This window comes from Urocampus carinirostris, chromosome 5 (genome assembly GCF_059441175.1).
Source record: "Urocampus carinirostris isolate Australia breed hairy pipefish chromosome 5, RoL_Ucar_1.0, whole genome shotgun sequence".
In the NCBI taxonomy this organism is placed as follows: domain Eukaryota; kingdom Metazoa; phylum Chordata; class Actinopteri; order Syngnathiformes; family Syngnathidae; genus Urocampus; species Urocampus carinirostris.
In genome coordinates, this window is record NC_142353.1 from 31,703,315 (window position 1) to 31,715,033 (window position 11,719).

Here is an 11,719-nt window from a genome sequence, read left to right on the forward strand (position 1 = left end):
CCAAACATAACCTTCATTCACCCAACAATGCATGCTCGTTTCTTTTCAGGAAAATATGGGCAAGAGACTGGCATTTCCACACGGGTCCAGATTTATTTTCTTTAAGTATTTAACTAGGTGAATTCCATCGAATTGGCCAAATTATTGTCGCTCGAGGCTTCATTGAGCCTCCATTTTGATTGTCCCTCGATCTCGATCTTCTAAAGTTCTTCTGCCCACGTCTTTTCACTAGCTGGCATGCCAGATCCTCCCATGGGCCTGCTGACTACTCGGGCGGGCCAGGTGCCAGCATCACCAACTCCTCGCCGAAGGACGTCGCGATATTTGTCCTTATGCGTCCGGCCTTCTCCCGTCAGCACTCACAGGAGTTCTGTTCTCAAAATACCTCTGATGCATTCCAGACAGCCTAGCCTTCTAATGTACCTTGAAGAAAAACAATCAGTGAATCTTTACTGCATCAAACTGTGTACATGTACTTACTTTGTAGTCAATTTTATAATGTCCTTTTATAAAATGTATAATATCCTTCACAAGGCAAAAGAGAAACAAGTCACAAAACAAAACAACACAGCAATACACAAAATAACACACAAACAAGACATCCAACCAAATTCAAAACATCAAAAAGACAAATCAAACATGACTTAAAAGACAAAACACAAAAAGTCACGAAACAAGACAAACAAATCACGAAAAACAACAACAAATAACTCACAAAATGAAAAACATGTACCCACAGAACAATTACCAAAACATTTTTAAAGAGACAGTGTGTGATATTTTTTGCCTCCTAGTGGTTAAAAAAAAACGTTTATTCAATAAAAAAATACTTTGGATTTGATAGGAAAAAATATTTGAACTTATTAATTTCTATTAAAAAAATCATAGGTCAAGAAATTTGTATTTCAGGGTGCCACCATGTTTGCCGGGCAACTTGCTGCTACGCTATGCTCCGTGGCACTAGTTTTTGTTCCCATCGGACAATCCAGTGCCATCTAGTGGTCAAACATTACACACTGGTTCTTTAAAGATGGAGATGTTGGATCGACATGTGAGAGAGTCGATGGGGGAAAAAAAACATTTTTTCCTCTAAAGCAATAAAATTCCAATAACAAATAACTGTCTGGGATGGCATTAGCTCAGGAGGTAGAACGCTCGTCTTGGGATCAAGAGGTCTCAGGTTTGATTCCCGGCTCCTCCGTGTTATATGTCGAAGTGTCCTTGGGCAAGACACTGAATCCCTAATGCCCACAATAAGCAGGCAGGCGCCTTGCATGGCTGACTCCCTATTGGTGTGTGAGTGTGTGTGTGAATGGGTAAGCGTGAAGCACATTGTAGAGCGCTTTTGGAGGTCTTCATAGACTCGAAAAGCGCTTTATAAATGCAGACCGTTTATATTTACACAACAAAACGGGACAGAGACAAAACAAAACACAAAATACAAAACAAGAACTAAAGTACTAAACAACCACAAAACTAAACTCCAAAAACACAAGAAAACATAGAACAAAATGAAGCGCCAAAGAGGAAAAAAAACAAAAACTGAAAAAAAAAACCCACATAACACAAACAATGTAAACAAACCCAAAAACATGATGGAAAAAAACACAAAGCAGAAAAAAACAAAGAAACAACATACAACATGTAATAAAACACACACAAAAATAGTTATCCCTCTTCCCATGCAACTTTATATCCAGGGTTGGGTAGGGTTACTTTAACTTGATTACTTTCAATTACTTTTGGATTACTCCTGTACCAAATATGCTAATAAAAGACAAAAGAAACTAAATATGAATAAAATTACAAAAATTTTTGCAGGCTTGGGGAGTAACGGAACACATGGAACGGCAAAAATGATGTTGGCAAGCTGTTTGGATTTATTTTCATTTTGTTTCTGTCGCATTTGATGTTAGTTTTGCCGGAGATCAAAGCCAGGAGAGAAAGCTTACCACGTGTTGTGAGTCATCATTTCATTCATATTTAGTTTTTATTGTCTTTTATTAGCATATTTGGTATTGGAGTAATCCAAAAGTCATTGAAAGTAATCAAGTTAAAGTAACCCTACACGACCCTGTTTATATCAGTCATGAACTTTACTTGAAATAAAATAAACAGACAGAAGTGATATCCCGCCCTTGCACCCCTTCAAAATAAAAGTAGAAGCCACGCTGCCTTCACGAGAAAGGAGGACACACCTTCAAGCAAGTAAGTCCCTACTGCAGCGCGACAGGGGGAGGCAAAACCGATATCCCCCCTCCGTTCTTCCCCCACCATTCTCCATTCTCCTCGCCTCCTTCACTCACTCCACAAACTTTCATTTTTGCGAAGTTTGCACGCTCAACACACGCCATAAAAGCCGGCCTGGACTAAAACACACGCGGAGGATTTTTGCGCAGGTGGAAGAGCATGACAGCCATGCAAACTTGACATACTTTATTTAGTTTTTGTTTTTATTGATCTGAACTCGGGATGGAAGCAGCTCTTTTGCCTGATCCGGAGAGGAATGAAGCCCCCCAAGGAAGAATGAAGTAACCGCTATGGAGCACGACAATGCCCCGCACTCCCAACTCAAAGGAGCCGGGGGGTAAGTTACTTCCGCCTCTTCTTTGCGTTTTCATTCTACTTCTACTACGTTTCTTCTCATCATTTTTAGGATTAATATCACAATAAAAATATTATTTTTTTAAAAAAAAATTGTAATAAGGAATAATACGTATTTTTAAAGTCCAGTGATGGGTCGTTGGCGGTCGGAACGGCTCTGTGAACCAGATCTATGAAGTGAACGATGGAGAACAGGCTCCGTTCGAAAGGCTCTCTCGCTCTCTAACCCCCTCCCTCTCTCTATCTTTCTTTTCTCTCTCTCCTTTTAACTCAGTTCTTTTCTTTCTCCCTCTCTCTTGCGCTCTCTTTCTCCTTTCCCTCTCTCTCTTTTCCTCTTTTTCTCTCTTTTTTTGCTCTCTTTCTTCTTTTTACCTCTCTCTCTTTCTCTCTCTCCCTCTCTCTATTTTATCCTTCACTTTCTGTCCTTCTCTTTTTCTCTGTCTCTTTCTCTCTCTTTTCCCTTTTCCTCTCTATCTTTCTCCTTTTCTCTCTCCCTCTTATCTTTCTCTTTTGCTCATTCTCTTCCTGTCAGTCTCCCTCTTTCTTTCTCTGTCTCTCTTTCTGTTTCTCTTTTGCTCTCTTTTTTGTATCTCTTTCTCTTCCTGTCTGTCTCCCTCTTTCTTTCTCTTTCTCTTTTTTTCGCTCTCTTTTTCTCTTTACCTCTATATCTTTCTCTATTTCTCTCTCTCTTTCTCCTTCCCTTTCTATCTTTCTATTTTTCTCTTTCTCTCTCTTTTACTCTCTCTTTCTCCTTTTCTTTCTCTGTCTATCCTGATCTATTTTCTTTCCCTCTTATCTCTCTCTTTGCCCCATTCTCTTCCTGTCAGTCTCCCTCTTCCTTTCTCGCTCTCTCTTTCTGTTTCTATTTCGCTCTCTCTTTCTGTCTCTTTCTCTTCCTGTCTGTCTCCCTCTTTCTTTCTCTCTTTTCTCTGTTTCTCTTTTTATCCTTGGTCTCTCTCTCTTTTTAGCACTTTGACTGATGGATGAGTAGTAATCTATTTGTTTTCTGCTTAGTGTAAACAAATTGAAAGTTTATATTTGGTAATAGTTCACTGAATATCGAAACAATTAAAGATTATTATTATTTAGCAGATCCATACATTTTCAAAACTAATCAATTAGGTGCATCATGTTTGATGATTATTGTTAATATTCAGAATGTTTCAACACATAATATTCCTTGAGATGTTGATAGCACAGAAAGTGCATGTTGAAGATCATAATATTTATTCTTCCAAATCTGTAAAAAAAAAAAAGCATGTGGATCATGTGAACGATTTGACTGGTACCCAAGATATGCTTCAGCGTCTTTGGCAGGATTACTGACTTGAATATTTGTGAAATTGTTCTTGTAATCCATTTGCTTTTGAATTTCTCATTCAGATCATTTAGATTAAATCGAATGATATTCTACATTATTCATCCATTCATCCTATATCCATCCATTTTTGCACTGCTAACACTCATTAGGGTCACGGGGGTACTGGAGCCCATCCCTGCCATCTTCAGCCACCCTGAACTGGTCGCCAGTTTTTCTATCAAAAATCTTCGGTTCCATGGTTATCATGTTTTTGCTTCTCTCTTTATCATCACTGCAAGCCTTGGGACCCAAGGCTGATAAATATGGTACCAAAACATACATTACTGTGATCACAGGGCATCTTCAATATTATACTTTTTAAATTATGTACTTTCTGTGATATTTCTGTGATAAAAACAAAACATTCCGAAGAGCCGTTTCGGATTCGAAAGATCCGGCTCTTTTTAGTGAGCCCGGCCGAAAGATTCGGTTCCCTCAAAAAACGGAATTCAAAACACCATAAATGGGATTCCGGTTTAAAAAAATGTATGAGAGGACAAAAAAGCATCCTCATTTCCCCTCCCACGCTTCTGCTCATTGGTTGAGCCCCAACACAAAAAAAATGAAATCAAAATGTTGCATCATATTCAGTGTACACTTGTGCGCACACCCACTTTTCTTTAGCAAGAGAGTCCAGAGCAGGATTTAATGTCAGTAGTGGTTTGACCGCTCTGTGGGAAAAGCCACAAACGTAAAAACTTCCTGTATTACGAGCCGTATGTAACCACACTACCGGGATTGTAAAACAGTGGGAAAAACATATGAGCTCTTTGTCTGTCGACAACGAAGATGATGGAGCAATTTGGTACATACGAAACCCCCGGGATCCGACATTAATCCATTCTAAGGTGTGAATTTATAGCGGGGGGATCAAAACCTATTGTAATTAACTCAGAACCCCTGATAAAACCATTAAAATAAAAAAATAGGATATAGTAAATACTACATATGTATATATGCAGATGATTACATAACAGTGTAAATATATATACATTTAAAGATAAAATGACATCTCTCAAGCTGGTAAAGTAGAGTAGCGGGTGGATGCAGCGGGGAAAAGAAGACAACTCATTAAAAATAAAAGTGGTTTTAGAACATCCTTTTTGAGGATGGTCATGCGTTTAGAGGATTCCTTTGCGCAAATCGCCTCTTTATTCTTATAAAATAGTCCCAATTTGTTGAGTGGTTAAGTCCATTTATGAGCCTTCTTTATATTTTTTTAATTAATAAAAGATTTGTTCCATGCATATCATGTTTTTGCTTCTCCCTTTAGCATCACTGAAGCCTTGGGACCCATGGCTAATAAATATGGTACCAAAAAATATAGTACTGTGATCCCTCGCTATCTTGTGCTTGGTACTTTGTGGCCTCAGTGTATCGCGCGTTGAAAAATATTCTGTGAACGATTATCCTCCATCACATACTGTATTGCTGTGAGAGGGGACCAGCAAAGCAAACTTTTGGGCCTGGCAGCTCCTATGTATCCGTTATTTCTGCTAAAATTAACTGCACTCATGCGACCGTGATCCCTTATCCTCAATTACATATTGCTGCGAGCGGAAGGCACTTTTGTTGGGAGGTGTGCCATTGTGGCCCTGATCCATTATCCCCTGTCACCTATTACTGAGAGAAATGGCCATCGGAATGCATTTTGGAGTGTTTAGGCCGCCGTAATCAGGCATACTGCGGAGAGCCGGGGCTGAGCACCCGTGTGGCCTTGATCTATTATCCATTATCCCCCGTCAACTATTGCTGCAACAGGGAGAACAGAGTGTATGTTAAAAATAAGGAGAGGGGACTACTACTATTTTTTTGTAGAGGATTCTGGTCCCTGTAAACCACGATAAACAAGGGATTACAGTATTGTATGTTGGAATCGCAAAGTTTCAACATAGAAAATTAGATTCTGAATTGACTGAAGAGCTAAAAGCATTGTGGGAGGTAGTTCAGCCAATAGCATATCAGCATGTTAATGTTGCCGGGACTCAAACCAAGAGCAACATTAGACCAGCATTTGATGTTTGAATTTGATGATTTTGGGCACGTGAAATAGTTTGTAGTGGGAAAAAAAAAAATCTTATTTCATACGTAAGATAGGGGACGCCACATCCCGGGGGTCTACTGTATTATTTTTTCCTCTGGTTCTCAAGTACAGTAGCTCAGGATTAAGGTTCTCTTGGACTGGTTTTCTGTTTTCACACATGGAATGTTTGCTACACTCTTAACAAACCAGGTTCTGTCCATACATTTAAAACCACCCCATTTTCGAGGCATTCTAGATCCATCCCCAAATGAACTTTGTTGTGGTTCACAGCTCCTAGTCTGTTTCCAGACCGATTTTAGTCTGCAATTCACTTTCGGTGTGAATTAGTTTTAATGGATGTGTGGACATCATTTCTAAAGAATATGAAGAAGTCTGTTGCTCATAAAAAAACATCTCCTCAGGGGCAGTCCGTATGCACTAGCTGAATTTTCAGGAATCCCCCATATTTTGATTCACAGCTGGTCTTATCATTGTCTTAGTAAAATCCGGTCGGATTCACCAGATCTAATCCAACTTTCAGGGGGTTATTGTCTAATAAATGGTAATCACGAGGGTTAAGGGGAGAGCGCTCAGAGGAAGTGTGAATGCAGCCTAACATCCAGAATAGGAGAACTATAAAGCAACATCAATCCGCACTGAGGTGGATCGCAAAGTGAAATTATAGGCGGGGGATAGAAACCTATGGTAATTATCTCTGAACCTCCGGTATCCCAGATAAAAACATTCAAATAACACATTATGATAGAAGAAAACTACTTTAAGAGTAGAATACGGGCCTATTTATAAATAACAAAAATAAATACAAATACGGCTTGAAAATAAAATTGTATCTACTTTTGGGGTGTTGTGACTCTAGCTCAAACCTGGGTACTCCGATCCTGCATGATTTTCGAAGTTTCCCATCTTCAACTCAGGTGATACAATTTATCAGTTCGCAAGCATAGCTAAATTGGAGCGGAGAAACCACAAAGATCAGGCAGAACATGCACCGTTTGAGGACCGGAGTTTCTAGGTCTGCTCTAGCTGGTACAGTTGAGTAGAGGGTGGATGCAGGAGTAAGAGGGGGGAGATTTAAGATTAAAAATGTAACCACTTTCAAGACTTCCACTTATTGTGCCCTTATAAGACTGTTGCTTTAAGATTCAAGATTCAGGATTGTCCTTATTGTCTTTTACATATAAATGCAAATAAATGTATTGACAACCCCTGAGCAGAATGTTGATAAGAGTGGTTTAAAGCAAGGATACAATTAAAACAAAAACAAAAATACATACATAAAAGGAAAAGTCTTTGTACTATATTCTGTGGATTAGTTGTATTAAGGTGCGGCTGAGTGTAAATCGCCTCTTTATCGATAATAATTGGCCAATCATCTGTTTTTTATGGCTATGTTAGCCGCAGTAGCAATTTGTGCGCCATCATTATATTTCTTTATAAAAAAAGACTTCTTTTCTTTGGTTATCATGTTTTTGCTTTTCCCTTTAGCATCATTCCAAACTTTGGGACCCATAGCTAATAAATACACTACAAGAATACAGTATTTACAATAATTAAATACTTTATTATACAATGAAACCAAATAACCCATGTCGGCCTTTTTTGGCGTGTGATTTTATGTATCAGTAGATTTCAAACCCTATTATTATTGAGCTCGGTGGCCTTGGGGTATGGCGCCCGCCCCGAGACTAGGAGGTTGTGGTTCAAGCCTCGGCCGAGTAATACCTAAGACTTAAACATTGGTACCCGTTGCCTCCCTGCTTGGCGTTCAGCATTAGGGGTTGGAATTGGGGGGGTTTGGTCACCCAATGACTCCCAACACCTCAGTTGGGTTGAGCGAGGGGGCTGGGAATCCCCTCCTCTAAATCAATCTCCCAAAAAGAGTCAGAAATGACTCTAGCCACCTCCCACTAGGGGGATATGGCTGTGCTATATATAATTATTATTGAGGCACATGTAGATAAGAAGCGGAGAGACTGTTTAACCAATCAGAATGCAGCGCACGATGCAAATCAGTGAAGTGACGGAAAAGTGAAGCGTGTTGCAGTGAGGGATTACTGAAAATAGTTCTTTAAGACCCTGATTTTATCTGAGGTTAACAGGTTCAGACAAAAAGTATCATTTATGTTTGTCTGGGTTCTCCGGATGCCTGCCTAGTGGACACTGACAGAGTAGCTATGCAATGAGTCCTAGAGCCGAGTCCCCAGAGAGGTGATTCATGTACATTCCACTGGGATGAGATCTTGGGGAAGACCCACAGACACTCAAGGGACCAAGTCTCTGGTTTGGTTGTCGGATGCCTCAGGATTTCCCTGGACTGGCTGGAGAATGTGACCCAGGGAGAGGTAACTCCCGGTTTTCTAAAGGAAATTATTTCAAAAAGAAAGATCTCAAGAATCTTGCGGTTTTATGATCTAGAATCACATTCCAGGAGGCCAACAGAAGCAATCTGGATGAAAACCAGTAACTACTAAAACGTGGAGGACACTAGAGATTGACTTTTGAATATTCAAACCACGACTCCGGAGGCCACCTGATCTCATTTGAGCTCAAAAGCTAAGCGGGGTCAAGATGGGTTCGTGGTTAGATTAGGGACCACCTGAGAAAACTGAACCTCTGGGGGTAAGCAGGGATCAAATCCGTCCAGATAAGACAACAAACACAAAAAACACTTTGATTTAAATAATGAGCATTAAAATGAAGCGCCGTGTTTTATGTATCAAATATTACGGCTGACCCTAACCCTAACTCTAACCCTTTAACTCTAACCCTAACCCATTGGAGCCTGGTAATTCACTATACTATACCGAGTTGAGTACAGATTATAGATCCTCTGCTAGGATTACAACAAATTTCACAAATACTATCAGTGTCTGAAACTAATGCGGAAAAGTTACCGGACACCAGGGCAGAGAACTCTGTAAAGTTGCCTGCCCCCATTTTCACAACTTGAAATACAATGGGACGACTCATAGCAAAAAAAAAACATTGTTGCAAAATATTAAGGATTGATGATCAGAATTTATAACAGAACAACACGTTGCATCGTCTGCTACAAGCCACGTGAACTCCTCTTTCCACGATGCTTTTAATGTAGGTTTACGTTTTGTAGCGTCAGAAATTTTGTTATCTTCTTTTGAATCTTTCTTCTGGGGCTGAGGTTTCGGCTTGATTCCTAACCACTTCTCCATTTTTCTTGTGTTCTCTGTGCGTGTACTTTGGATACTGATATTCAAATGCTCAGGAAAGTCTGGCTTCTGATTGGCTGCAGAGTATGCAAATTGCCAAACGAACCGAAATTCCGAAATTTCCAAACCGAACGAAGATTTCGAAATCGGAGTAAAGCTGCTTCTGCTTCTATCTTCGGTGTTTTTTGTCCAGCTTGACAACTACAGTTTGGATTACTTTTTATCCTATCGTTATAGGTTTTAACACACAAAAATGCGTTCATTCGAGGAATCAACTAATTGCCCTGAAGAATTCTCGTGCCGGCGTGTTGAAGAGGCCCCATCGTGGCTACATAGCCAGAGCTAAGGTGAAGGCTCAGCGGCTCGCGGCATTATAAGCCACCGGTACTGTCCGTAATCATGGTAAATGTGAATTCTCTACCAAATAAGACAGACGAACTGACTGTGCTGGTGAAAAACATCAAAGCGTATAGGGAGTGCAGTTTGATGTGTTTTACGGAAACGTGGCTCATGTCTAGCGTCCTGGACGCTAACGTGGAGCTACCCGGCTACCAGGCTTCAGAACTGACAGAGACACAAACGCCTGGCGGAAGCGGAGAGGAGGTGGACTCGCTATCTTTGTGAACACGAGGTGGTGTAACCCTGGGCACAAAGATTTCCATTTGCTGGAGGGATGTCGAACTTTTGGACTAGCATGCTACGTAATCCACTCCGCTGTTGCTAAACTATAACACAGCACCCCGAGGCCATCCTGTTAATCTGTTTATAAACAACAAAACGATACTGCTGGAAGTGTGAATTTCCCTACGGGAATGAATAAAGTATCTATCTATCTATCTAAAGCAAACGTTTGATTTGAAGGAAAAATCTTGAAAAAAAGTTGTACGCCCGACGTAAAAGATGCACACCCTTGGCCCCCGGGCAGGCGTAACTTCAGACACTGCTACTATGTATGAATGAAGGTTCTGTATTAATTTGTATTTTTTCATGTGTCTCCTAGGAAAGTCCTGATTCTCTGGACTGTTCTTTGCTGTACCTGCTCCCTTACACTGACCCAACGTGAGTATTTTGACTTGGGAATGGAATGCGGTTCAATATTTGGGTCTTGGGTTTATTGGAGCAATTTGAATGAATTGTCTACATGTGACTAAGGGACAACAAAAATAAATCATTAAATATGATTAAGAATCATGGACTACATTTATATAGCGCTTTACCAGTCTCTGAGGACCTCCAAAGAGCTTTTACAATACACTTCACACTTTTCCCATTCACACACCGATAGCAGAGTCAGCCATGCAAGGCGCCTACCTGGATAGCGGAGGCATTAGGAGTTCAGTGTCTTGCCCAAGGGCACGTCGACATTTGAGGAGCTGGTAATCGAGTCCCGCGACCTCTTTGGTCCCGAGATAACCGCTCTACTTACTTAGCTACTGCAGTCTCATGTTCTCATGTTCTCACTTGCTGTTTACAGTTTGTTCTTGTACATGACTCCTAAGCTTTAGTACAGTATGTAATGTATATACTATAAACAGTGGTACCTTGGTAGTCGAACAACTCAAAATTCAAACAGAACGGTTTTAGACCACAGAATTTGAATCATTTTTGTCTGGTGTGTTTGAACAAAATTTTCCATCTCAAGCAGCCTAATACAGGGGTGCCAAACAGCGAGACAACGCTGAGGGAAGCGCAAGAGAAAAACGAGCTGTAGGTTGAAATATGTCCACTTGATGTCGCTAAAGCCAAGTGCCTTTCACAAAGACGCTAAAGTCTCTCTCTCCTTCACTCCTGTCTCTTTTTCTCTTTCTTTGTGGCTCTTTGTCTCTCTCTGTGTCTTTTTACCTTCTTTTGCTCTCTCTTCCTTTCGTCATTGTCTCTGTTTTCTCACTCTTGTTTTCCTCGTCTCTCTTTCTAACCTCTATTTCTCTCCTCTTTTCTCTCCTTCTATTTCTCTTTGGATTTATTTATTTCTCTCTCTTTTCCCCATCTCTCACTATTTTTCTTATCTCTTTTGTTTCTCACGTTCTCTCTCTCTCTCTCTTCCTTCCTTTCTTTATTTCCTTGTCCAACATCTCTTTACAATGTACTTCACACTAACCCATTCATACACACACTCACATATTGATAGCGGCGTCAGCCATGCAAGGCAACTACCTGCTTATTGAAGCATTCGGGATTCAGTGTCTTGCCCAAGGACACTTTGACATACAACACGGAGGCGTCGGGAATCGGACTTATGACCTTTTGATCCCAAGACGAGCGTGTCACCTTCTGACCTACTGCCGCCCCGCATCATCACTGAAGGCCTAGGTGTGACATGCATGACATACCGTTGCTAAACACAGAAGCCAGGACTCATTGATTTTGGTACAATGGAGCCATTGCCGGGAAGCACGGCGTAGCAGTGGGTTTGCGCGTGTACGGCACAGTTTTGAGGTCATGAGATCGAACCTCCTGTGTGGAGTTTGCATGTTCTCCTTGTGAATGCGTGGGTTTCCTCCAGTTACTCTGGTTTCCTCCCACATT

At 40.7% G+C, this 11,719-nt stretch overlaps 1 protein-coding gene across 1 annotated transcript in view; it reads left to right on the forward strand.

Annotated features, from left to right (window-relative positions):
- The first annotated feature begins 2,208 nt into the window (after positions 1-2,208).
- LOC148366049 (uncharacterized) overlaps positions 2,209-11,719 on the forward strand; it is a 153,000-nt gene continuing 143,489 nt past the window's right edge. The window contains exons 1-2 of the mRNA XM_088334992.1: positions 2,209-2,587; positions 10,194-10,252. Coding sequence (XP_088191118.1) covers positions 2,541-2,587; positions 10,194-10,252 — 106 coding nt within the window. The 5' untranslated portion in view covers positions 2,209-2,540. The remainder of the gene's footprint in view (positions 2,588-10,193; positions 10,253-11,719) is intronic.